This window comes from Phyllostomus discolor, chromosome 2 (genome assembly GCF_004126475.2).
Source record: "Phyllostomus discolor isolate MPI-MPIP mPhyDis1 chromosome 2, mPhyDis1.pri.v3, whole genome shotgun sequence".
NCBI lineage: Eukaryota > Metazoa > Chordata > Mammalia > Chiroptera > Phyllostomidae > Phyllostomus > Phyllostomus discolor.
In genome coordinates this window covers 209,222,486-209,245,897 of record NC_040904.2, presented here as the reverse complement: position 1 = coordinate 209,245,897, position 23,412 = coordinate 209,222,486, and the positions used below count along the sequence as shown (strand labels likewise).

Genomic DNA, 23,412 nt, shown 5'->3' with positions numbered 1-23,412 from the left:
CCTCAGGGGGTATGTGAGCTCTTCCTTCCGCCCGGCCAGGCTGTGCTCCGGGGACTGGGCGCTGGGTAAGGGGACGGATCAGGGGTGCAGCCAGCTGATCCAGAGTGGGATAAGCCCAAAGTGAGCGGCGGCCTGACCCAGAAGGGACAGGAGAGGGGAGGGCAGACAGTGGCTTCCCCAGGCAGATGGGCCCTGTCCCTCACGTTGTCCAACTGGGCTTCCCTGGGTTTTTCCCCTCTCCTGCTCTCTGGGTGACCAGTTTATGCTTTCCTCTCAACCCTCCTGCACCCCCACGCACTTTGCCACTAGTTTTTTTTTAAGATTTTATTTATTTATTTTTAAAGAGGGAAGGGAAGGAGAAAGAGAGAGAGAGAAACATCAATGTTCGGTTGCTGGGGGCCGTGGCCTGCAATCCAGGCATGTGCCCTGACTGGGAATCGAACCTGCGACACTTTGGTTCGCAGCCCGAGCTCAATCCACTGAGCTACGCCAGCCAGGTTTGCCACCAGTTTTAACCAGCAAACGAACCGAACCCAGTCAGGAGAAAAGCCCCAGAGAAGCCCCCTCAGCTGCACCCACGTGTTCTGCCCCCCTGCCTATCCCCAGGTTTTGCCAGGGCTGCCTGTTCCAAAGCCAGCCCTCCTGGCTCCCCCAAGGGGGCAGGGCTCCTGCAGGGCCCCTCCTGTTTGCCAGCACACCCGGTCACCTCCCAACACAGCTGGGCTCCAACCACTGCTCACCCTCTCCGCCGCCACCGCCGTGCAGCTGGGTCCAAGCCACGTGGCCTCTCACCCGCACCACTCGCCTGGGTCTCTCTCGCCTGAATCGCTTCCTGTAGGTCTCCCAGCTTCTGCCCCGGCCTCCTTAGAGCCGGCTCTCAACCCAGGAGCAAATTAAATCATCCGACTCCTTTGCTTAAAATCCCCATGGCTCCCGTCTCCCTGGGCGGAGTGAAACCAAAGTCCCCGACCCTCTCATCTCCTCCTGCTTCCCCTCACCCGCTCTGTGGCTCCTCAATGCAGCAGACGGGCCCCTGCCCAGGGCCTTTGCACGTGCGGTTCGGGTGTCCGGGCGGCCCTGTCTGCAGATGCACGTCCACGGGGCTGGCACCGCCCCCTTCTCCTCTGGTCTCCATGTGGCCGCCCGCCCCTGGCCCTGGTGCCCACTCACACCTCTAACGTGTCGCGTACCACGTTTGCCGCTCTATTGCAAAGTCTTGAGCGCAGGGGGTTATTTTCTTGTTTGTTGTGCCCACTGTGGTACTGGGATATTCCCGGCTGCTCCAGGCCAGCCCTTGCGCACAGTAGGTCGTCCCTCAGTGTGAGTTGAGAGAACGAACAAATGAATAGATGGAGGTGTGAACCCAGGGCTCGGGGTCTCTTCTCTCACGTCAGCCGAAGGGGTCTTTGCAGAATAAAAGTCTGACGGTCTCATCCTGCTTTTCGCCCTTTTGTGCATGGCCCTCGCTCAGCCGGTGAAGGCGAAACCCACCCCCTGCTCCCGGCACAGCCCCCGGGCGCCCGGTCTGCTGGTCCTGGCCCTGAGGGTTTCAGTCCCCTCCTCGCTGCAGAGCCTCTGCCTCGGGGCCTTCGCCCACAGGATTCCTCCTGCCCAGAGAGGACTTCCCTCCCTCCCTGCCTCCCTCCCTTCTTCCCGACTACACCCCGGTCCTCCCGTCTCCAACCCGGTCCAACCCGGGCCAGGCCGGGGCTGCTGTGTCACGGCCCCTTGTAGCTCTGCGTGCCTCTCCTCCAAGGCTCTTAGCCCCTGTCTGACCCCCACTGTCTGCTCCTTGTGGGGAGACACACCTGTCGTGGTTCTCTAGTGTCCTCCACGGGGTGGGTGCCAGCTGGACAGCGTGGCGAGTGGAAGGATGAACAGAGGTGGTAACCCACGAACTTGACCTGGGCCCGTGGGGTTTCCTGGCCTTTAGGTCATCCATGTGCTGGACTGACCGCTGCATCAGCTTCTGACAGGGAGCCCTTGGGACATCACCCATCTGTGGGCCTGTCTCCTCCCTGGCACCTGGGGCCAGTTTGTCATTAAGTAAACTTTGGAGGGTGATGCTGACAATGGCAAAGGTGAAGGATGAAGCCAGTGCCTTGGAGGCCCAGGATGTAGGAGGCCGAGCTGAGGGTCAGCTGGGGGAGAGGGTGTGGCGAGGTCCCTCCCTCCACTGCGCCCAGGTGAACCTGCCCATCTCTCCCTGCGCAGGGCACAGGGCCGAGGGCACCGTCAGCCAGGTGTACTCAGGCAGCCTCCGAGTGCTCAACCGCCACTTCTCCCAGGACCTCGCCCACCGGGAGTCCAGTGCCTTCCGCAGCGAGACCGCCAAAGCCCAGGAGATGGTAGGAAGGATCAGGAGGGTGGGAGGGAGGGAACGAACATGGGGGCGAGAACGGAGAGGGAGGGGCCTCATTGTGGCAAGCCCATTGGTCAGTCGTTTGGAGCACTCGCCAGGGGAGAGGCCAGTTCTAGGTACCAGGGAAGGGGACCAATAGGGTGGTGGGAGGGAAAGTGGACTCTGGCACCAAATGCACTTGGGTTAAGTCCTGATCGTGCCACTGACTAAGAACGTGACCTTGGGGAATTAGGGTAGTAGGGGGAAGCTGTCAGGGCCCACCCACCTCCCCTCCCCTCTTGGGCAATGGCTCCCCCCATTGTGGGTGGTCTTCCACTGCCAGCACCTCCTCTGTCGGGGCTCTCTGGTCGCAGGTCGCAGGTTGCAGGTCTCAGGTCACAGGTCGCAGGGCCACACCTGCCCAGCGAGGCAGGGGAGTGCTGAGAGTTATTCCCAGGAGCAACCCTCAGCCACGGGAAAACGAAGCAGGTGGATAAACACCCCAGAGACCCTGGCCCTTGGGGGGGCAGTTCTGAGGATGCCCCCTCTGTCTCCCAGAGCTCCCTGCCGGCTGTGCCTCAGTGGCCCACAGCCCCACCCCCCACTGGTCTTCCCCAGAATCATGTCCACATGAACCACTTGCCTCACGCCCTTGACCTGGCCTGCTCCCGGGGGGCCCACCCAGGGCTCTCCTTCCTCCTCTGGGAAGTGCGGTGGCGACGGCAGACCTGTCTGTGCGGTCGCCGTGGGGGTGACAGGCTGCTCCGAGTGCTCAGGACATCCACCCCGCCGTCCTTCCTGTCGCCGGCACTGTGGTTGGACCTGTGGGAAGCCCAGCCAGCTGCACCCTGTGGCTGGTGCCTGGGGGCGAGGAGGGGACTCGGGAGCCACAGGGGCTCCTCAGAGTCCAGTGGCATTTGACAAGGGGGACAGAGGCCGGGGGTGGTCTGATGGAGGCCAGAGCTGATGGAGGGGGCAGGGGGCGGTGCTGAGTGTAGGGGGAGGGGAAAAGTGGAAGGGGTGCGAGGTGGCCAGGCGTGGCTCCCGCCCGCCCGCCGAGTGACCACACATAGGCAGGGCTGCCTGGAGGGGAAAAGGGCGTCTCCAGGTCGGAGGGACTCCCGCAGGGGGTCACAACGGGGCTGTTGTTCCCCTCCCTTTTAGCTCAAGGCCCTCATCGCCAGCACCAGCCTGGGCACTTACTACAACTCCAGCTCCGTCTACTCCTTCGGGTGAGTCCCCGCCCCTCCCTCCCCGCCCCTGCCAGAACCGTGACCTCAAAGAAAGGGGGGGAGTTGGCTGATGCCATGCCCTTGTTTTTTAAAATGGGGAAACTGAGGCATGGGGAGGCAGTTTGGCTTCCTGTGCGGGAGTTTCCTTCATGCACTGGGTTTCCTCATCTCCGGAGGGGACGCAGAGGTGTGGTGGGGGTCACCTGGACAGGCGCCACGCTGTGCTTGCCAAGGGCCCGGCCGGTAGCAAATGGGGCCCCAGTGGGGGTGTGAGCGGGGCTGGGGGGTGGTCCGGCCCTTCCACTCACGCCTGGTTCTGCCAGTTTCAATGTGGTCTGTGGCGTACACCCTGACCTCCTGCGCCTCAGTTTCCTCACCTGCAAAGCAGGGATGAGGCCAGCGCCTGCCTAGAGGCAGTTAGGAGGCTTCCCTGGGAAGGCAGAGAGCAGTGCCTGGGAGGGAGTAAGCGCTCGGCACGTGTGAGCCACAGGAGCAGGGGGGGCCGGCCGGGGAGGCAGCAGGGCCCTTCCCCAGCCCCTCTCGCTCCTGCCCCTCGCCTCAGGGAGGGACCCCTCACCTGCTTCTTCTGGTTCATCCTCCAAATCCCTGAGCACCACCGGCTGCTGCTGAGGCCCGAAGTGGTGCGGGCAATGCTGGCGGAGGAGCTGCTGTCCACAGCCAACGGCTCAGCCCCTGCTCCCTACAGGGCGGAGTACGAGCCGGACCCCGAGGGCCTGGTGATCCTGGGTCAGTACTGGGGAGGGGGGCACGGGAGGCTGGGACGCTCTCAGGGTGGACCCCCCCCCCCCCGGGGCCCCGGGAGCCAGGACTGGGGCGGGGGCCGGGGGAGGGCGGGCACTGGGGGCAAACCGCAGGCACGCTGGCTCCGATGGCCTCTTCTGCTTTTGTTTCCATTTTATTTATTTATTATTTGTTCATTTCCTTTTAACAGAAGCCAGCGTAAAAGACATAGTTGCACTGAATTCCATGCTGGGTACGCTCCTTTTGTTTCTCCACTTTCAGGCTGGGGTGTTTCTCTTGGCTCGGTCGAGCGTCCAGGGGCCGCGCAGGGGGCCCTGGCCCACGGCCCCTCGGGGGTGCCTGTGGTGATGGACCTGGTGGGGGTCCCAGGCAAGGCTGTGGGGGGACAGAAGGAGGCGTTGTGCATGCGTGAGCAGGTGTGTGTGTGCCATGCACACAGGCATGTAGGTGTTGCCTGTGTGGGGTATGAGAGTGTGACTCCGCTTTTCCGTCACTGAGGTCACTTTGCCCGCAAGCCCCGGTTTGCACGGATAGTTGAAAATAGTCGTGCTAATTCACGGGGTATCAGTCATCCCGGGTTTCAGACTTGGTCTTCTGGAGATGTTTCACATTCAAGGACACTCCCTCCACCTTCTCCTTCCCTTTCTCAGCCCGCCAAGCTAGTCTGCCCTCTGCCCTCACCCACCCCCGTGCCATATTGCTAGAGTCCCTTGCTTTGTCCCAAGAGGCTCCGCTGCCCCCCTGCTGAGAGCCCTGGGCAGCCTAGCACCTGCAGGGCCACCACAGTGCCCCAAGCCAGGGGCTCTCTACGTCACAGTCTGTGTGACTGGCGACTCCTGGGCTGTGCAGGGCGCGACCTGGGCCCCTGGGCCCTGGGGTCCTGAGCCTGAGCCCGAGCCCCTGAATTCTCAGGTCCCTCCTGTAGTCCTGTAGTTTCTGCCCAGAGCTGAGGATGGGTCTCGACCTCACTGCCCGGTCCATGTGGGAGGCGGAGCTTAACCCCCAGGTGCACCTCGCGGACCTCCTGTCCTCCCACCTGGCTGGCCCAGTGCCCCCTTCCTCGGTGGACGGAGGTGACGGGGTCCAAGCGCCACTTTCAGACGGTTCACATGGCGATTCTCACACACAGATGTAGTGACACGAGGCAGAGGTTTGATTCACCCTGCAGTGAGGGGAGCAGTGGGGCAGAAACGCTGCGTCCGAGGGATGCACGGGACACGGGCCTGCCTGTCTGTCGTCGGCCTGTCTTCTACTAGCTGCCACCTGTCCGGCCTATCAATCAATCATCTATCATCTATCTATAATATTATCTATATATCATCTGCCGTCTGTCTGTCTGCCTCTCCATCATCGATCTATTATTTGTCTGTAATGTATTATCTACCGTCTGTCCATCCTGTCTGTCTCTCCATCCATCCACCCACCCACCCACCCACCCGCCTTACACGGCATCGGTGCGCCCGTAGCCCTGGCCTTGGGTGTGGGCTGCCCTTGTCTGTGCCTGGTGTCCGTGTGTCCCCAGGTTTCTCTGTGGTTACCCTTATCTGGTTCCACGAGCGGCGGGAGCCCCGCCCTCTGGGAACACGGTGTCTGAGGGGGCAAGGACGACAATGAAAGTCCTTTAAACAGAACTTGTGAGCACTTCCTCCAAGCCAGGCCCCCCGCCTGTGGAGGGGACACGGCAGGGGGGGGGGGGACCGCGCCCTCACCCCGCCCCCGGAGCAGCCCAGAGCCCCTGAGGGCGGCAGACTGGAGCAGGCTCGCACCCCCCCAGAAGCACTGGGGCTCCACCAGAGGCCCCAGGGCCGTGTGGAGCCAGGAGTCATCCCGCCCTGGGGGCAGGGCTCCAGTCCAAAGCAGAGGAGGGGGCGTGCCTCTAGAAAAAAGAAGGAGCTGCTCCTGGCTGGGGGGTCCTGGGAGCCTCTCTGGAGGAGGGGCGGCAGACCCGGGCGCGGGGCACAGGCAGGAATCTGTCAGGGTGAGGTGGGGACAGGGCACCCCTGCCCCGGTGAGGACCTGTGGGGCTGGCTCCCCAGGTCTCTTCCCCCGGCCGGGAGAGGTCACGGAGCCGGCCCCTCTCCCCCTCCAGGCTGCTACCGCTACAGCTACGTGGGCCGGGGCCAGGCCCTCCGGCTCAAGGGGCCCGACTACTCGGTCTCCAGCTGCCTGTGGCATCTGCAGGGCCCCGAGGGGCTCATGCTCAAACTCCGGCTCGAGTGGACGCTAGCCGACTGCCGGGACCGGCTGGCCATGTACGACGTGGCGGGGCCCCTGGAGAGGAGGCTCATCACCTCGTGAGTCCCGGGGAAGGTGGGGGGTGGGGGCGGAGGTCGGGGGGTGGGGGGGTAGGAAGGAAGCGGTGGTGTGGGTCAGAGGTCACACCAAGCCTTGGTGGTGTGGGTCAGAGGTCACACCAAGCCTTCCGAGACCAGGGGCTGAGTGACCTCAGGTTCACTATCTGGGAGACGGTGAGTCTAGCCTAGAGGGAGAGGGGGAGGGGAGGCTGGAGATGGCTGTGGACTGTGGGCAGTCCCCTCCCCCGTCCATCTGCCCCATGTGTAACGAAGCGGTTGTACTAGAGGACCCCCAAGATCAGCTCCGGGAGGCCACACAGCTGGTCAGAAGAACGCTTTAGCATCTGGCAGCCCCAACCTCCAACTCCCACTCCTCGGCTTCCCAGCTCTGAGCCCTGAGGCGAGTCCCTCTGCCTCCCCGAGCCTCAGTTTCCTCACCTGCAAAATGGGTGCACGATCAGGCTTACCTTGCAGGGTAATTGTGAGGGGGCAAAGCCACGGGGGCACTGCGTGCCAGCAGCAATGTAAGCTTTAGTGCTTGGGCAGCGGGACTGCCCACACGTTCCTGAGCACAGGAATGGGGCTTGGGGACACGGGTGTGCTTGGAGTGCAGAAGTGACCAGGTCGGAGGGCAGGTGGACATGGGGCGGGGAGACCACAAAAGGGCTGGAGATGGCTTCGGTGGCCGGGAGTCTGGTCGCCGCCCCACAGGGCAGCAGGTGGGGGAGGACACGGAGGGCCCCAGGCTGCCTCCTTGTCCGTTGCTGCTGCCTGGGCCGGGCCAGCGGCCAGGTGGGGCGGGGGAGGGGCCTGCGCTCAGATCAAAAGCCGAGCTGGAGGAGGGCCTGGGAAGCTCCTCCCCAGCTCCCGCCCCAGGGCCCCTGAGTCTCCAGGCTCCTGGCGGCACAGATGACACGCTGGCACCCGCCCCTGCTGCCCCGCCACGCCGTGACCTTCATCTCGGGGTGCGTGGGCCGGGTTCCTGGAGGGCTCTGGGAAACGCAGAGGAGCCAGATGGTATCTGGTGTCAGGAGGGCGGAGACTCTGGTGAACTTCCCCCGGGGCTTCTCCGCGTGGCCCCGCCCCCTGCTGTCCGCTGGGGGCCGGCGGCCCGGCTCAGCGCCGTCCCTGTGGCACCCGTGCAGGCGGCGCCCTCCACCTCAGACCCGAGGAGAGGGGCTAAAATGACTGTCAAGCTTGCGGGTGTCCTCCAACCTGCACCCAGAGCATGAGAGGGAACTCTAGGGGTGACGGGAAGACAGGAAAATGGTCGCTCACCCATTTTCACCTCCTGGCTTATTTTCGTGTGGGGACGTGGTAGCGGCAGCCCAGCTCTGCTGCGAGGTAAATAGAAGAAAATAAAAGGAACCCCCGACATTGAAAGTGGCGGCCCCCATTGCATGGGACCTCCAGGTTCCTCTCAACCCTGCTGCCTCGTCTCCCACTTTCTAGGGGGGAGGAGCGAGCAAGGGGGAGGAGCGAGCGAGGGCGAGGAGGGCGTGGTGTGTGGGAGGGTGGGGGCCACCCAGCAGTGAGAGCAAAGCAGGGGGTCAAAGCAGGAGGAATGAGGAACGGGGGGTCTGCGACCTCCCTCCCTGACTAGAGCTGAGGCTCCCCAGGCCAGAGCCCCTTCCAGGGACTGTCCCAGGAGCTGCCCTGGGATCACTCACGCCGCTCTGGCGTCCGAGGCTGCGCTTGGATCTCATGCATGCCCTTGCGGACGTGCCCCGGTGCCCCCATCGGCGCCTGTCCCCTCCGGTCAAGTCCACAGCCAGTACGTGGGAGGCAGGCAGGACCCTGCAGCTAGATGGTGGCATGGCCACTCTGGGGGGCAGGGTTATTAGCTGGGAATTGGTCTGCAAATCAGTGACAGCTCGGAGGATCCTGTTGGAGATGAGTGGTCATTTGATGGAGGTTGGTAAGAGATGGGGGGAGCTGGGAGCACCCCTGCTTGAGATGGCAAACCAGGGGGCACCGACTGGGAGGGGATGCCAGGCGCTGTCACAGACAGGGCCCAGTGCACCTCTCCCTCTGCTGTGGACCTGCCGTGGGGCCTCGGCACGGTGCTGAGCCTCAGGGTCCCCGCCTAGAAACCAAGCAGTTGGCTAGGGCGGTCTCCTGACAGCCTTGGCCGGGCCGGCGTTCCAGACCGCGAAGAGTATAGACTCCTCAGATGCCATGGTCTGTTCTGTGCACCCAGGCACGAAGCTCTGGGTGGGATCCTGGGGCGCCCCAGGGGGCATCAGACTGTGCCCCTGCTTCCTCTCTGCCCCAGCCCAGAGCAAGACCGGGGTTCAGGGTGCGGCCAGCTAGAAAATGGGGTCCCCACAGGATCCTGTCTGCCCTTCCTTTGGGCACCGACCAAATGCTCAGAGGTCACGAGGACCCCGAGGGGTAGAGCAGACTCGGGGGGCAGGACTCAGCTGGCACCATCGCGTACAAGCTCCCGGCAGCCGAGCGCTCTCTGGCCTTTCTCGGCTGAGATGTGGACTGACGCTTCCGGGGCCCCATCCGTCCCCGGGCCAGAGAGGGTCAGCACGTTGGGTGAGCACACGGCAGACGGCTGCACACCCAGCCGCACAGACCCCCAGCTGACCCTCCTCGGCTCCCCCCAGACACCTTCCGGCTCGCCCTCCCCACCTCCCTCTGCCCCCCCTCCCCCCACTGCAGGGTCTACGGCTGCAGCCGCCAGGAGCCCGTGGTGGAGGTGCTGGCGTCGGGCGCCGTCATGGCGGTGGTCTGGAAGAAGGGCCTGCACAGCTACTACGACCCCTTCATGCTCTCGGTGCAGCCCGTGGCCTTCCAGGGTGAGGGCCGGGGCCCTGGGCGGGGGGCGTGAGGGGCAGAGACTGAGGGCGCACCCCTGGGTGAGCCCTGCACCTTCTTGGCTCCAGTTGGTGTGATATGAGGGAGAGGGAAGGTTCTGGAAGAGCTGCTGCTCACCACCCTGCTTTCCGCACACACCCCAGGCTCAGCCCACCTCCCTCCCCTTCTCCGCGCTCCTGGGATGCCTCCCAAGTCTTCCTCATTCTCTCCCTGCCTTGCGATTTTCTTCCCTGAGTTCTTCGTCTGGCCTCCTTCCTCTCCTCCTCTCCTCGCCCTGGCTCTGTCTTTCCTCTCCTTGGCCCCTCCTGTCCCTCTTCCCTTTGCGCCCACCCTGAGGGCCTGAGATTCACCTCCAGACAAGTGTCTCACACCCACGGTGTCCCCAGAAATCTCCGGGGAGCTGGGGGAGGCTCTCCCCAGGCTGCCCACGGCCCTCTCTCCGGAGAAGCACACTTACCCTTCCCGCCTGCTGGCTGTCCTGGGCGTGGCCACAGCCGTGCCTCCGGGCAGGCACAGCAACCCGGCAGGTTCCAGAGCCCTGGGTGGAGAGGACTGTACAGAGGAGACCGCACACAGCAGCTGCTTCCCCCTCCTGCCGCCCCCAACTCATTTCCTCTCCCTCTCCTGGGGCTGACCCCTCGGCCTCCTGGCAGTGGCCCAGGGCTCCAAGTGACCCTGTTGGGGTGCTGGCCTCCCTCTGGGAGCCCCTGGGGTTAAGGAGGGGCCAGAGCTGGCTCAGATCTCATGGGAGAGTCTGCCACAGTTTTAGGGGGAAGGGAACAAGGGGCTGTGGGGACCTTGACTCCATGGAGTGGGAGCAGGACAGCAGGGGACACTCCAGCTCCCGAACCCTCACCCTCTTGCTGGGGGACTTCAGCCAAGTCCCCCCTCTTTCCTCCGAACCTCGTCTTTGCAAAGGCCCCGACTGTTCCTCCCCAAGGCCTGTGACTGAAGCTCCCACAGCCGCGAGTCCACTCGGTAACCGGCCCGGTGCCGCACGGCGCGTCAAATAGCTCCCCTTTGCTGAGCCCTTCCTACATGCCGGGCCGCCTGCATGCTTTATGTGTTTCACTCCCTAAACTGCCCTCTGGGCTATGCACCGTTGCCGTCCCCGTTTTGCACAGTTGGTGCCTGAGGCTCAAGATCACACTGTCACACTCAAACACTAGGCTTACTGTTTAGGGGCAGGGGTGTAGCGGGGTACAGCTGCCCCCCACCTGCTGGGAGGAGCAGGGGGACTGGGCTGAGGGACCCTGGGTGACCACTGTTCTCTGAACCAGCCTGTGAGGTGAACCTGACCCTGGAGGGCCGGCTGGAGACCCAGGGCGTCCTCAGCACACCGTACTTCCCCAGCTACTACTCACCCAGCACCCACTGCTCCTGGCACCTCAAGGTGAGCCCCGTGCCCTGCCTGCCCCCCGGCTGAGAGCCCAGGGCACTCCAAGGTCCTCCGGGGACCCTGGCTGGGAGGGGCCCCCTGTCCTGCCTCTGATGAAGCACCCGCAGGCTGGGACTGGGTTCGGATCCCTCTGGGAGTGGGGGCGGCGGGGGTCGCTGAGGTCTGGCTCTGCTGGGCACTACAGTGCGTGGAAGGTGGGCTCACCTGACCAGCCAGAGCCCATGGGCTGCCTGGTGACCAGCTCCTCTGTCACAGGTGCCCTCCCTAGACTACGGCTTGGCCCTCTGGTTTGATGCCTATGCACTGCGGAGGCAGAAATACGACCTGCCGTGCACCCAGGGCCAGTGGATGATCCAGAACCGGAGGTACTGCCCCCGTCACCCCTGCCTCTCCCTGCAGGTGCCCCCTTGGGAGCCCAAGCCCTGGACCTCCGAGGAGCAGCCCAGGGAGACCGTAGAGGCGGGGCTGCCCAGGCCTGTGGCCCCGCCCCGTGACCCAGTCCCTGTCTCGCCCCCCACCCCTGGCCCCGGCTCCCCTCCTGCTTCCCGAAGGTTTCTCTCAGACACACCTTTGCCATCGGACAGCTTGGCGGTGGACCCTAGTTAGAGGGAAACGGTTTCATTTGCTTGGGTGCTATCACCCCACTGGCTGGCACCCAGACCCTTAAATCAGGCGATGTGGGAGCCACAGGACCCAGCAGCGCTGGAGCGCCCGTCCCGGAACCACCCAAGGGCAACTGGAAGCCCCCTTCCCTTAGCGCACTCCTTGCTCTGGGCTGGCATCGGGGGCTTCCCAGCGGGAAGGCTGCATGGCCAGTCCAACACTTTTGCTAACCCGACGGCTTCTGCAGGGTTGCTCGGTAACCAGAGTCACCCTGTGTCACCTACATCCCCTGCAGGGTACCCTCCTGCTACCTGTCCTCGCCTGGCTCCCCTGGTGACAAAGTGTCTGGAGATGAAGTGAGCCCCTTGGGGAGGTGGGCAGGACATAGTGGGGCCAGGTCACTTGAGGGGCCCTCCTCGGCTCGGCCGTGGAGGCAGTTTGGTCAGTGGGAGGAGGCCGGTCCGCTGGGGCGGGCCCCCTGGCGCTGCTGGCGGTCCTGACAGCTGCAGAGGAGTGGGGTGGGCCGGGAGGCGGGGCAGCAAAAGAGGAGGAGCCAGGGAGACGTGTGAGGGGGAGAATATTCACATTGGACGGCTCTGCGCCCAGGGGCTGTGTGGCGGCTCCGGCAGAGTCGAGGATGACGAGGGTTCAGATGCAGGGGACAGTGCTGGGATGCAGGGCTGGGAGGGAGGGGGCCCTGCAGGGCTCCATCGTTGGGGGGCAGACAGAGGCTTGGGGACAGAAGAAGCGTCTTGAAGCAGCCTTGTAGCGCCAGGAGACCCCTTCCCACCTGGGATCTAAGAACGCTGAACAGAAGGAGGCTCTGCATCTGATAGCAGGTTGGCCCTCTGCCCTCCCTTCCACTGCTGGGGTTCTCAGGGTGGGGGGGGGGGGTGCAAGAGGCCGTCATTCGAATGCAAAGTCTGACTTCTCGGCCTCAGATTTTGAGTAGCCAACATTCCAATAAACTGCAGTCGGAAGGTTCCAGAACTCCGGAATGCCTGGATTCTGGGGCTGGTGTCCACATTCCCCAATGCTTATGCTTGGGTATAGGTTGTCCCTATTCAAAAGCATCAGCCAGACGGGGGTGACGGGGGTTGACAACGCTCTTTGACCTGTCACCGTCCTTTCCAGGGCTTTGAAATTTATCAGGGACAGTGACGAAAGGACAGAGGAGAAATGCAGATGGTGTGACCGCAGAGCCTTGCTGTTCTGGGGTGGCGGAGGCTGTGACCTCACGCCCATGCTGCGGGGGCGACCCCAGACGCTGTGACTGGCGCTGTGCAGTCAGGGAGCAGAAGGCATGCCGTCCCACTGTTCCCAGCACGTGGGCGGCATCTCTGGGCACGGCTGCCTTGGTCCTCTGTGGGGTTCCCCTGGGGACCCCTCTCCCCCTGCCTTGGGCCTGGCCAGACTGAGGGTGGCTGGGCCCGCCCCTTGGGTTCAGGAGCTCACAGAGACCCTGCCTGTGGCCCGTGATTCAGTCCTTTGAATGATGATCGTGGGTTTTCCTGCCTCGCTCTGCACCCCACAGCTGATTCTGATCTTGGAGAGCCAGGGGGGCCCTGGGTCTGACGCTCCTGTCCCCACCCCCCGCCATGGCCATTCCATGTGCCAGGGGCCAGTCCTGATCCCAGGCCCTCGGCTGCCCCGAGCCTGGGGCCAGGCACCAGTGTTCAGTTCATTGGCCCAGGGAAACGCCATTCCGTTTCCAAGAGAAGGGAGTCGAGGCTCAGGGGGCTTAGGCGGTGCCCAGATGGGTCCACAGTCGGGGCCTCTCCCAGGCCCACGGCCGTGAACAGCAGGGCACGCGGTGGTCTAGGGCGTGCTCCCTACGGAGGGCCTTCCTCCTCCCTCCCCGACGCCGCCCCCAGGGGTCAGGCAAGGGGGTGGGCCCCAGGGGCTGGGGACCTCAGGAGCTACTGTGGGTTTTAACTGCGGACCACGGAGGGGGACAGCCTTAATCAGAAGGAATGCTCCGCTGATGGCGAACCTCAGGCACGGCGACAGGGGTCGGAGCGGGGCTCCCCCTCCCAGTGTCCGAAAGAACCACCGAGCTCTGGAAAGTGTGAGTGGAACTGGCCAGCCCTTACCCGTGGTGTGGGTGGGGAAACCGAGGCCCAGACAGGACTAAGGGCTTGGCCTCTTGTCCTTATCTCTTTGCCTTGAAGTGGTTAGGAAGGACTTCGGGGTGCAGCTAGGTAGTGTGGGTGGGGTGGGGACCGGGGGGCCCCTTTCCTGTCTTCCCGCACCCCTCCCCTCCTCATGGAGGCCTCCTGGTTTCCGCACGTAACTCTGGGGATGCCCCCTTCTTCGTCCGTAAAACAAGGGAGCTGGGCCAGCCAAGGGCCCCAATCTCTTATTTTTATTTGTTTAATTTGTAGTTATTGATTTGAAAGAGAGGAAAAGAGAGAAACATCGATTTGTCTTCCAAAAACGTGTGCATTCATTCATTCACTGGCTGATTCTTGCATGGGCCCTGGCCAGGGATGGAACTCACATCCTTGGAATATCGGGGTGATGCTCTAACCAACCGAGCTACCTGGCCGGGGCCCCGACGAGTTATCATTTACCCATCAGATAAATGCGCCCAGTGTGCTGTGTTTTCCCGTTCCTAGTGAAATGTCCTTGTGGAAAGAGCTTATGTGTGGAAACCAGACAGAACAGGGTTCAAATCCCAGCTCCTCTGCTTCCTACTCAGCCAGGACTCACCTCTCCCAGCTGACTCATCTGGAAAGTGGGCATGAAACAGATCCCCACCCAGGAAAGGCTAAACGAGATCATGGATCTTGCAGGCCACTGGCTCCTCCTGTGGGCCTGGGGAAAGCTCCAGAAGGCACCAACCACACATTCCTAACTGGCTGCTGACGCTGGGCCGGGCGGACCCCAAGCTAAGGGGGTTGCTGCCTTTTCCTTTATCCTCTGCAACCCGGTGAGGAAGCAGTACCTCCCGTACTGCCTTCCTGGACCGCCGGGGAGCCTGAGGCACAGAGAGGCCACGTGACTTCCACAAAGGCACCCAGCTGGGCAGGGGAGAAGCCAGAGTTGAGCGCAGGGGTCTGATTCTGCCCCTTCGCAGGGAGCGTGCACACGCATGCCCGTGCATCCATTACCATTTCCTTTAGTCCGTGCATGTGTGTGTGTGCACACCGTGCAGCTGGGCCAGCTGTGCAGCCAGGCCAGCTGTGCAGCCGGGCCAGCTGTGCGCCCGGCCGGCGCTCCCGCCCTGCCCCCCGACTGGCACCCTGACCTGGGGACTGACAGTTTCTGTGGCTCTCGTCAGTTCCAAGAGCAGCCTGCAAAGTGCCATCTCTGTCTTCTCAGACCTTCATCAGGGGTCCCGGGTCCCCCCAGGGAGACCCCCGTCCCCTGCCCGCAGGCTTCTGCCCGTGAGTGAGCGCGGAAGGGAAGGCAGAGGCGTGCCTCCGACCTGTGAGCGCCGGTCAGGCTACTTCCTCTAGTTCTGTCTGATCGTCTTTGATAATGATCGTCCTGTGTAGATGCCGGGAAACTCTTTGAGTGAGCATTTGTTGGAAAATCTGCTTGTGTGGGTGGCAAAGATGCGAGACGTCTGGGGAAGGGGGTAGATTTCCAGGCACGGGGCTTGTAGGCAGGGGGAGGCAGGCACAGGGGCTGGACCCAGAGTGACCACTGATGAGGATCACAGAGGGTGGGTTGCGGAGAGGGTGCCTGGCCCCTCAGGCGCCAGCACAGTGAGCAGGAAAGGCTGGCCTGGCCTCCCGTCTCTGTCTGGGCATCGCTGAGCCCTTTCTGCCTCCCCCCCCCACCCTCCCCCTTTCTTCCCAGCTTCTCCCGGGGCCCACCTGACTCTAGCTGAGGCCTGGTGCCCTCTGAGTGGCCCAGAGGCCAGGGAGGGACTGGCCTCCAGAGATCCAGCCGCAGGCTGCTGGGTTTCGCAGAACCCAGCCTGGCTGGGCGTCACCAGGGCAAGGCTTCCCCCTTTCCGGGAACCTGCCCCTCGCCAGCTTCCTCTCCTGTGATGTCACCATTCTTGTGATCTAACCATTTCTACCTCTGTCTGACAGATGGGCACGGGCAGGCTCCTCGGGCCTGCCGGAGCCCCCGCTGGCCTGGCCTGGCCACGGGGTGGCCCCTCTGCTCTGCTGAGTCCCTGGGTGCCAGCACAGCCTGCGGCCCCCCAGCCCCCGCCCCCGGACCCTGCCCAGTGGCAGAGCCTGTGCTGGGCGCCGGCAGGGAGGGGGGCGGGCTCCAGCCGCTGCCCTGGATGAACTCAGCCCGACCGCGTCAGCAGCTGGCTTTCAGAGAAGTCATCTTCTCACGTATTCCTTAAAACCCCCGACAAAGCAGATAATACCGCCCCCGTTTTACAGGTTTGACAACCGAAGCTTGCCCAGGCTGCCTCATGGGGCAGAGCTGGCCCTGGAACTCAGCTCTGCAGCTCCAGGTCCAGGGTTCTGGCTGCCACGGGAGACGCCGCTGGCCTCCTTTCTTTATAGCTTGCATCCGCTGACCCTCCTTCCCATGGACCTGGTCCCGAGGGAAGGGGATGCATCCATCCATCTTCCTTCCTTCCTTCTTCCACCCCCTTCCATCTACCCATCCATCCATCTTCCCACACTCCCTTTCTTCTACCTGCTCACTCACTCACTCACTCACTCATCTAGCTGTCCATTCATTCATCCATCCACCTAGCTGTCCATTCACCCACTCACCCACCCACCCATGCTTTCTTCCTTCTGTTCATCCACCCGCCTCCCTTCATCCATTTACCCACCCATCAATCTACCCATCCTTCACCCACCCACCCATCCACTCTTTCTTGAATTCCTCCCTGTGTGGAGTCGTTGACAGGCAAGACGGCTGACAGGGTCCTTGTATACCACCTGAGAAGAGAAGGAAAAATCCCCAAACCCAGGGAAGTGAGAAAGGAAGGCAGACCGCAGTGCAGAAGTGCGCCTTCAGAGCTTCGTGGCTGAGCTGAGGGGCTGGGGGCTCCACAGCCTTCCGACTTCCGAGCTGCTTGGAGAGGGCTTGCTGGGGAGGAGGTGGCTTTGGTGGTGGGGAGGAATGGGAGAGCTAGAGCGTGCAGAGCCTCCCCCAGAAGGCTCTGCAGCAGAAACCAGAGATGCAGATGCGCAAAGGGGGCCGGGGGTGCGTCGCTCCCCGAGGCAGGCTGCTTGGAGGTAGCGGGACAGGTAGGGGCCCGGGGGGAGTGCAGGGCCACACGTGCACTGCCTAATTCGGGCGGCCTCAGAACACCAGTCGGCGTTTCTGGGCTTGTTTTTCACAAGAACCAAGAATCTAGATTATGATGTGAAATTAGCCAGCAACTGCATTCAGAGAAAACACGAACGCTGCATAGACGAAATAGATCATCTGTATGTTGAGAACTCGGCCTGAGTAACCAGATCGCAGCTCTGCCCTGAATCCTGGTCCGGCTACCTGCTGGCTGAGAGACTCACCCCAGGAATTCTGCCCCGCCCCCGCCCCTGCCCCAGGCCTGGGGGGGCGGGGGGGAGAACACAGTGCTGCCCAGGCTGGGCCGGTTCCGGGGTACCAGACTGAGCCAGTAGCTGGTCCTGTAATTCACTCTGGACTCCAGTGGTGGACACAACCTGTCCGCAGGGGCTGGTACCTTGGGGTCCCTGGCCAAGGCTTGGAGGGAGCACGCAGCCCCTGAATTCCTCTAGAGTGGAACGGTCCCACTCCCCTCCACCCGGCTCTGGCTCCTCCCTGACGCTCCATCTCCAGGGACTGTGGAGAGGCAGCGCCATGTCCTTGAATCCTCAGATGTTTAGGGATGCACTTGATTCCTCCTTTCCCCCCCGCCCAGTATTTCCCAGGCTCTTCCGTCGGCTCCCCAGGGCGGTTCTCTGGGGATAACAGTCCCTGGTAACATTTGTTAATCCACTTTAAAAACAAAGACAAAATCCCCTTCTTTCCTTAAAGACCAGAAGGGCCAGGCTTGCTCGGGGGTGCCCCCTAGTGGCGCCCTCTCCCAGTCTGGTTGTGCCCGGGCTGTGGGAATCTTAGCAGGGTTTCTCAAAAGTTTCCACCTCAAGACCCCTTGACACTTTTAAAATTTTTTATGCACCCCAGGGAGTTTTTATACAGGTTATATAATCTACATTTACAGTGTTATAAGTTAAAACTGAGAAAAATTTAAAATAGTTATCAACTTTAAAATAATAACAAACCCATTACATTTTAACATTTTTTAAAATTGTATTTTCCAAAACCAGTCACATTCGGTGAGAAAAATCACATCACTTTACCCTTCGGCAACTTTCTGCAATAACTGGGTTACTAGGCCGCAACTGGGTCCCCACACCTGCTTCTGCATTTAATCGGTTAACCGTATCACACATCACGCAGTCTCTGGAAAATCCCACCGTACTCGTGAGACAGTCAAAAAGGCAAGTGATGGCTGAGCTTTATTATGGAAACACTTTTTACTTTGGACCCCAGGGGTCCCCGGAGCCCGCTTTGAAAGCTTGTTGCTGTGCGGGCAAGAACACGGTCATTGCGGCCGGACCGCGTAGAGAGGCCGCACCTTGGGCCAGGTCTGTGGGGACAGGTGAGGACGTGCCGGCTCGGCCCCTGAAGCCTGAGTTGCAGTGAGATTCGGGGCCACCGCTCCACCCCCCACCCCCCAGCAGGCTGGGTGCGTCCTCCTGGGCCCTGAGGAGGCTGGGTTCTGGCCTTGGGAACAAGTCCCCCTCCCAGGGTGGAGGTGCATCAAGCACCCGGGAATGCCTGTGTGCTGAGGCCTCTGGAGGCCGCAGCTGCAGGAGGGAGGAGGTGGCTGAGGTCTCTCTGTGCCCAGCCCCCGCCCCTCGCCTTGCGATGTTAACGAGGTTAACGAGGTTAACGTAGCTCCAAAGCACATCCTCAGTTTTCACTGGTTAACTCACCGATTAACTCGCTTAAGTGCTTAGCACGTTCTAGAAGTTCAGAGGAAGTACCTGGCCCCTGGGAATCAGGTGACAGGCTGGGGTGGGGGTGGGGGTGGGGGGGCGTGTTCCCAGCATGCCATGGGGCATTCCCACCTCCTCTCTTGGCTTCCTCCGACCTTCTTAGCTGCAGGCTTTTTTACCTCTCTGCGGAGATCTTTGCGCCGGCGCTCTGGGTGTGTTTCCCTGCTCTGTGGAGGCGTTCCTCGTTGCGTGTGAGGGGCACGCCTAAGAACATCCCGTTCGTCCCAGGAGGGGTTCCGCCTGGGAAGGCGGGGAACCCCACGCGGCTCCCTGGGGAGGGTCCCACTGCTCTGGGGGTGCGGTCTCACCCGCTCCGTGAAAGTGCACCCACGTGCTCTGTGAGGCGAGGTCCGCCCAGATCCCTGCCTGCGGGATGAGCTCGCTGCGCCCCAGCCTTGGGGGTCGGAGGACTCCCACCTGCTCAGTGGGGAAAACTCTGCCTCTCTGTGGGGCTCTCCTACCTGCTCTGGGAAACAAGGGCATCGTCTTGGGAGGGAGGGGGTCCAGCAGGGGTTGGGGGTGCTCCCACGGCTGGCGGATGGTCCTACCAGGTGTGAAGGCACAGAGAAGGAGCTTCCCATCAGCACTGCCCTGTTGGTCCTGGAGCGGGGCCGGCGCCTCCCACATGCCCAGAGTGTCACAGGGAGACCACCAGAGCTAAGCCGGGCGGAGGGGGGGGGGCGGTCTCCGTGGGAAGGGCAGTGCCTGAGCGGGAGCGCGCTGCCTTCTACCCCCCCCCCCCCCCCACCACCGCAGAGCACAGGGGTGCACCCTTCTCCTGCCCACAGAGAGCGGAACCGTCAGGACTTCCGCCGCTGCGCACACCTTGCAGCCTTTTTTGCCGGATTCCAGGCCAGCAGAGAACAAACATCCCTTCTTTTGTCAGGGAGGGAAGGGAGGCTGGACCCGGGCTTGCTGGGTAATGAGGACATGAATCCAGACTTTGAAGTTTGTCCTGCAGGCAGTGGGGAGTCATTGAAGGTTTCTGAGCAGAGGAGCGACACAGCTGGGCTGCTCCCTAGAAGACAGATGACTCTGGGGGGAGCGGTCACCCTGGGGAAAATCAAGACAGAGGAGGTGGGGGCAGAGGTGCGGCCCCTCCCCGCTCTCTGGCTGCCCTGTCCTTGCCCTGTCGGCACCAGGGCCCAGGCTGTCCCTCCCCCGTGGACAGCCCCAGCGGCCCTGAGGCTCTCTCTTGTCACCCCCAGGCTGTGTGGCCTGCGGACCCTGCAGCCCTATGTCGAGAGGATCCCCGTGGTGGCCAGCGCCGGCATCACCATCAACTTCACCTCCCAGATCTCGCTCACCGGGCCCGGCGTGCAGGCGCACTACAGCTTGTACAACCAGTCGGACCGTGAGTACGGGCCGGCCGGGGGCGAGGAAGGCATCCCCGCAGCCCCTCAGCCTCTTCCGGCCTCTTTGCCACCCGTGGGAGCACCAAGAGGCTAGACATAGGGAGTGTGTGTGTGCACGGGCACACATGTGCTTGTGTGCACAACCATGCAGCTTTGTGTGTGCCCACATGTGCAAAGCAGTCCCGTGTGTTCACTCGGTATGCACACCATTTGCATGCTGCGTGCGTGTGCCTGGACATGGACGCCCACGTGGACCACACACATAGCACGTGTACACGTGGGTACAGGGGTAGCACAGATGCTGCGTCTGCATGTGTGTCCACGGTGACACGTCCTGATGGCGCCTCCCCCACCCCAGCCTGCCCCGGAGAGTTCCTCTGCTCTGTGAACGGACTCTGTGTGCCCTCCTGCGACGGGGTCAGGGACTGCCCCAATGGCCTGGACGAGAGAAACTGCGGTGAGCGATCGTTCATTCCTCCGTTGCTCCCCCCTCCCCCCTCGCCTTCTCCACATTGAGCCGAGCCCTCCCTTGGGAGTAGAGGCCCTGTTCTCAGCACCCAGGAAGTGGGGAATCTTCTCTGCGCCCAGATTGCAAGGTGGAGGTACTGAGGGGAAAAGCGCCCCCCCCCACCCGGACCTCCCCATGGAGCAGTGGTGGGGAAAGTTGGGGCCAGGGCTCCTGACTCCCAGCTCAGGGGTTCTCACTGGCCCATCCCCTCAGCCTCTGTCCCAGCCAGCCACCCAAGAAGGAGCAGAGCGGGCGAGGGCGGGACCGGGAAGGAGAGGCGTTCATGCCCTGGGTGTCCGAGGAGAATCCTCCATCTCCGTCCTTCCACGGGCCCTCGCTCCTGCACTCCCAGGGTTCAGGCTGGAGACGGGACATGGGAGTTGTGCTCATCACCGCCTAGCCCTGCAGAGGGGGCTTGGGGACCTGGTGGTCTCCAAGCCCGGGCTTTCTTGGAACAACGCCTATTCCTCTGAATCGGCCCAGTGTCATCTCCCCCGACCCGCCTCCTTCCCTGTCCCAGCAGAGTCTTCGGTGTGCAGGGAGAGAGGCCGGAGGGCAGGGAGACACGCCTTCCCCTGGGAGGACTCTGCCCGGGTGCCGGGGGAGGTGCCCGGCACGTCTGGCTTCCAGTCCTGGCTGAGCCAGGTGACCCTGGATGGGCTGCTTCATTTCCGTTTTCATCGAGGAGTGAGGGCAGCTCCCCAGGCTGCTGTGACACTCGAGTGTGAAGCAGCCGAGGGAGGGAGACGCAATGGCGACGTGCGTGTCCTGCGGGCGTTCCGCGGGCGCCCCCCCACCTGCCCCCCCCCCCCGGTGTCCCCGCAGTCTGCAGAGCCGCATTCCAGTGCCAAGAGGACAGCACGTGCATCTCACTGTCCAGTGTCTGCGATGGGCGGCCCGACTGTGTCAACGGAAGTGACGAACAGCAGTGCCAGGAAGGTAGGCCGGGGTGTGGCCGGGTGTCCAGACGGCCACCAAAGAACGGGTCTTGCCAGGCGAGCCAGCCCTCTGCGTGCTTCTTCGGCAAAGGCTTGTGCTCTCGTGTCCAGACACTTACCAGTCCATTGGCATGCACGCTGACGTGGCCATTGGCCCATCCGTCTATCCGTCCACCTTCTGGTCGCGCCACCCAGGGCTTGAGTGTACATCCGCTCCATCGGCCCGTCCCATGTATCCATTCCCCGGCCTGTCCGGTCACGTGGGTCCCTGTCTGCTCAGCCATCAGTGTAGCCCTTTCCTGGTTTGCCCCGTTACCTGTCTGTCATCCTTCGTCCCACCCTCCACCGGTGCCTCCATCCACTGACCTCTCCAACAACCTGTCTGTTGGTCTCTACATCCACTCAGTTATCCGTCCGTCCAGCTGCTTGCCCGTCCCCCTGCTAGACCATCAGTCCTCCATTTGTTGGTCTGCCCAGTTTCCTACATGTGTCCATTGGTTTAGCCATCCATCCATCCAACTGACCCACCAACCGACACTTGCCGGCTGCCCAGTGCCGAGAGAGGCAGGGGGCGGAGCCGGAGTAAAAGATACCAGAGACGGGGCCCCGCCCCCTGGGGTTGTCTGTCAGTAGGAACACGCGATGGGCGACTCCCTCTGCCCAGAGCCTCCTGGACGTGAGGTCCAGTAGCAGGGGAGACGGGAGGTGGGAGAGGTCAGTGGGGGGAGCTTCCTAGAGGCGGCGGGCTTTGCACTGGGCCTTGAAGAGAAGTAATGTTCGAGTAGACAGGAGGGAAGGAGACCGGGTAAAACCAGGTGGTGGACAGAAGGTCCGTCGTGGAGGAGGCAGGGAGGGGCAGGTGGGCAGCCAGGCGGGGCAGGACCTGGAGTCTTCGCCTGATGGGGGAGGCGTGGCCCTGTGGTCAGGGGCCCCAGGCTCAGAGGGGGGACACAGCTTTGCTCTCCACAGAACAGTCAGCATGGGGGCAAAGGGACGTAGCCTGGGAGACGCTGCGGGGGCCTCGGGGACCCCCATTATGACCAAGAGACCCTTCACCAGCCACCTCCTGGCCCCTTCCGGCCCTCGTCTCCCCCGGGCCTTGGTTTGGTGGCTCCCTTGGGCTCATGGGCCCACCCTCTGTGCCCTGCCCCACCCGCTCTCGCCCAGGGGTGCCCTGCGGGACGTTCACCTTCCAGTGTGAGGACCGCAGCTGCGTGAAGAAGCCCAACCCGCGCTGCGATGGGCAGCCCGACTGCAGGGACGGCTCTGATGAGCAGCACTGCGGTGAGCCCGCCCTCACCCGGCTGCCCTGGGGCTCCGACAGGACGGGTGGGCCGGAGACCCTCCACCCCCACAGGACCCCAGGGTGTGGGGGGGAGGCAGGGAGGTGCCCACTCCCGGAGGCTGGAGGGAAAACTCACCATGCGTCCACCTGTCTCTCTGTCCCACCTCTGCCCCTCCCCTCGGTCCTGCCTGCCTCTGGCCCTCCCTCTGTCCACCCTTCATTCTCTCCTTCCATGTCTTCCTTGCTTCCCTCCCTCCCTCCCTCCCCCTTTCTGTCTCTGTCTCACTGGCCTTCCTCCTGCCCCTCTGCCTCTGCCTCTCCTGGCCCTCTCTGCCCACCCCCAGACTGTGGCCTCCAGGGCCCCTCAGGCCGCATCGTGGGCGGGGCCGTGTCCTCGGAGGGTGAGTGGCCGTGGCAGGCCAGCCTCCAGGTCCGGGGCCGACACATCTGTGGGGGGGCCCTCATCGCGGACCGCTGGGTGATAACGGCTGCCCACTGCTTCCAGGAGGACAGGTGAGGGGAGGGCACGGGGACAGAGACCATAAGCTCTGGGGCAGGGATGACAAAGGCAGCTGCTGAGCAGGACAAACCCCCCCACCCCCCGCCCCCAGCATGGCCTCCCCGGCCCTGTGGACAGTGTTCCTGGGCAAGGTGTGGCAGAGCTATCGCTGGCCGGGCGAGGTGTCCTTCAAGGTGAGCCGCCTGTTCCTGCACCCGTACCACGAGGAGGACAGCCACGACTACGACGTGGCCCTGCTGCAGCTGGACCACCCCGTGGTGCGCTCGGCCGCCGTGCGCCCCGTCTGCCTGCCCGCGCGCTCCCACTCCTTCGAGCCGGGCCTGCACTGCTGGATCACGGGCTGGGGCGCCCTGCGCGAGGGCGGTGAGCGCACCCATGGGGGGGCGGGGA

General features: G+C 63.1%; 1 protein-coding gene across 4 annotated transcripts in view; it reads left to right on the top strand.

The window, feature by feature from the left end:
• Nucleotides 1-23,412, top strand: part of TMPRSS6 (transmembrane serine protease 6) — a 33,932-nt gene that overhangs the window by 7,445 nt on the left and 3,075 nt on the right. For 3 of the 4 annotated variants that reach the window (XM_036019586.1, XM_028532769.2, XM_036019584.1), the window contains 14 exons: nt 2,215-2,348; nt 3,506-3,573; nt 4,136-4,320; nt 4,526-4,567; nt 6,425-6,629; nt 9,300-9,436; nt 10,736-10,848; nt 11,110-11,219; nt 19,625-19,770; nt 20,130-20,228; nt 21,105-21,218; nt 22,385-22,501; nt 22,847-23,015; nt 23,114-23,385. In XM_036019586.1, coding sequence (XP_035875479.1) covers nt 2,346-2,348; nt 3,506-3,573; nt 4,136-4,320; nt 4,526-4,567; nt 6,425-6,629; nt 9,300-9,436; nt 10,736-10,848; nt 11,110-11,219; nt 19,625-19,770; nt 20,130-20,228; nt 21,105-21,218; nt 22,385-22,501; nt 22,847-23,015; nt 23,114-23,385 — 1,780 coding nt within the window. In that variant the 5' untranslated portion in view covers nt 2,215-2,345. The remainder of the gene's footprint in view (nt 1-2,214; nt 2,349-3,505; nt 3,574-4,135; nt 4,321-4,525; nt 4,568-6,424; nt 6,630-9,299; nt 9,437-10,735; nt 10,849-11,109; nt 11,220-19,624; nt 19,771-20,129; nt 20,229-21,104; nt 21,219-22,384; nt 22,502-22,846; nt 23,016-23,113; nt 23,386-23,412) is intronic. The other variant, XM_036019585.1, reaches the window with a different exon arrangement.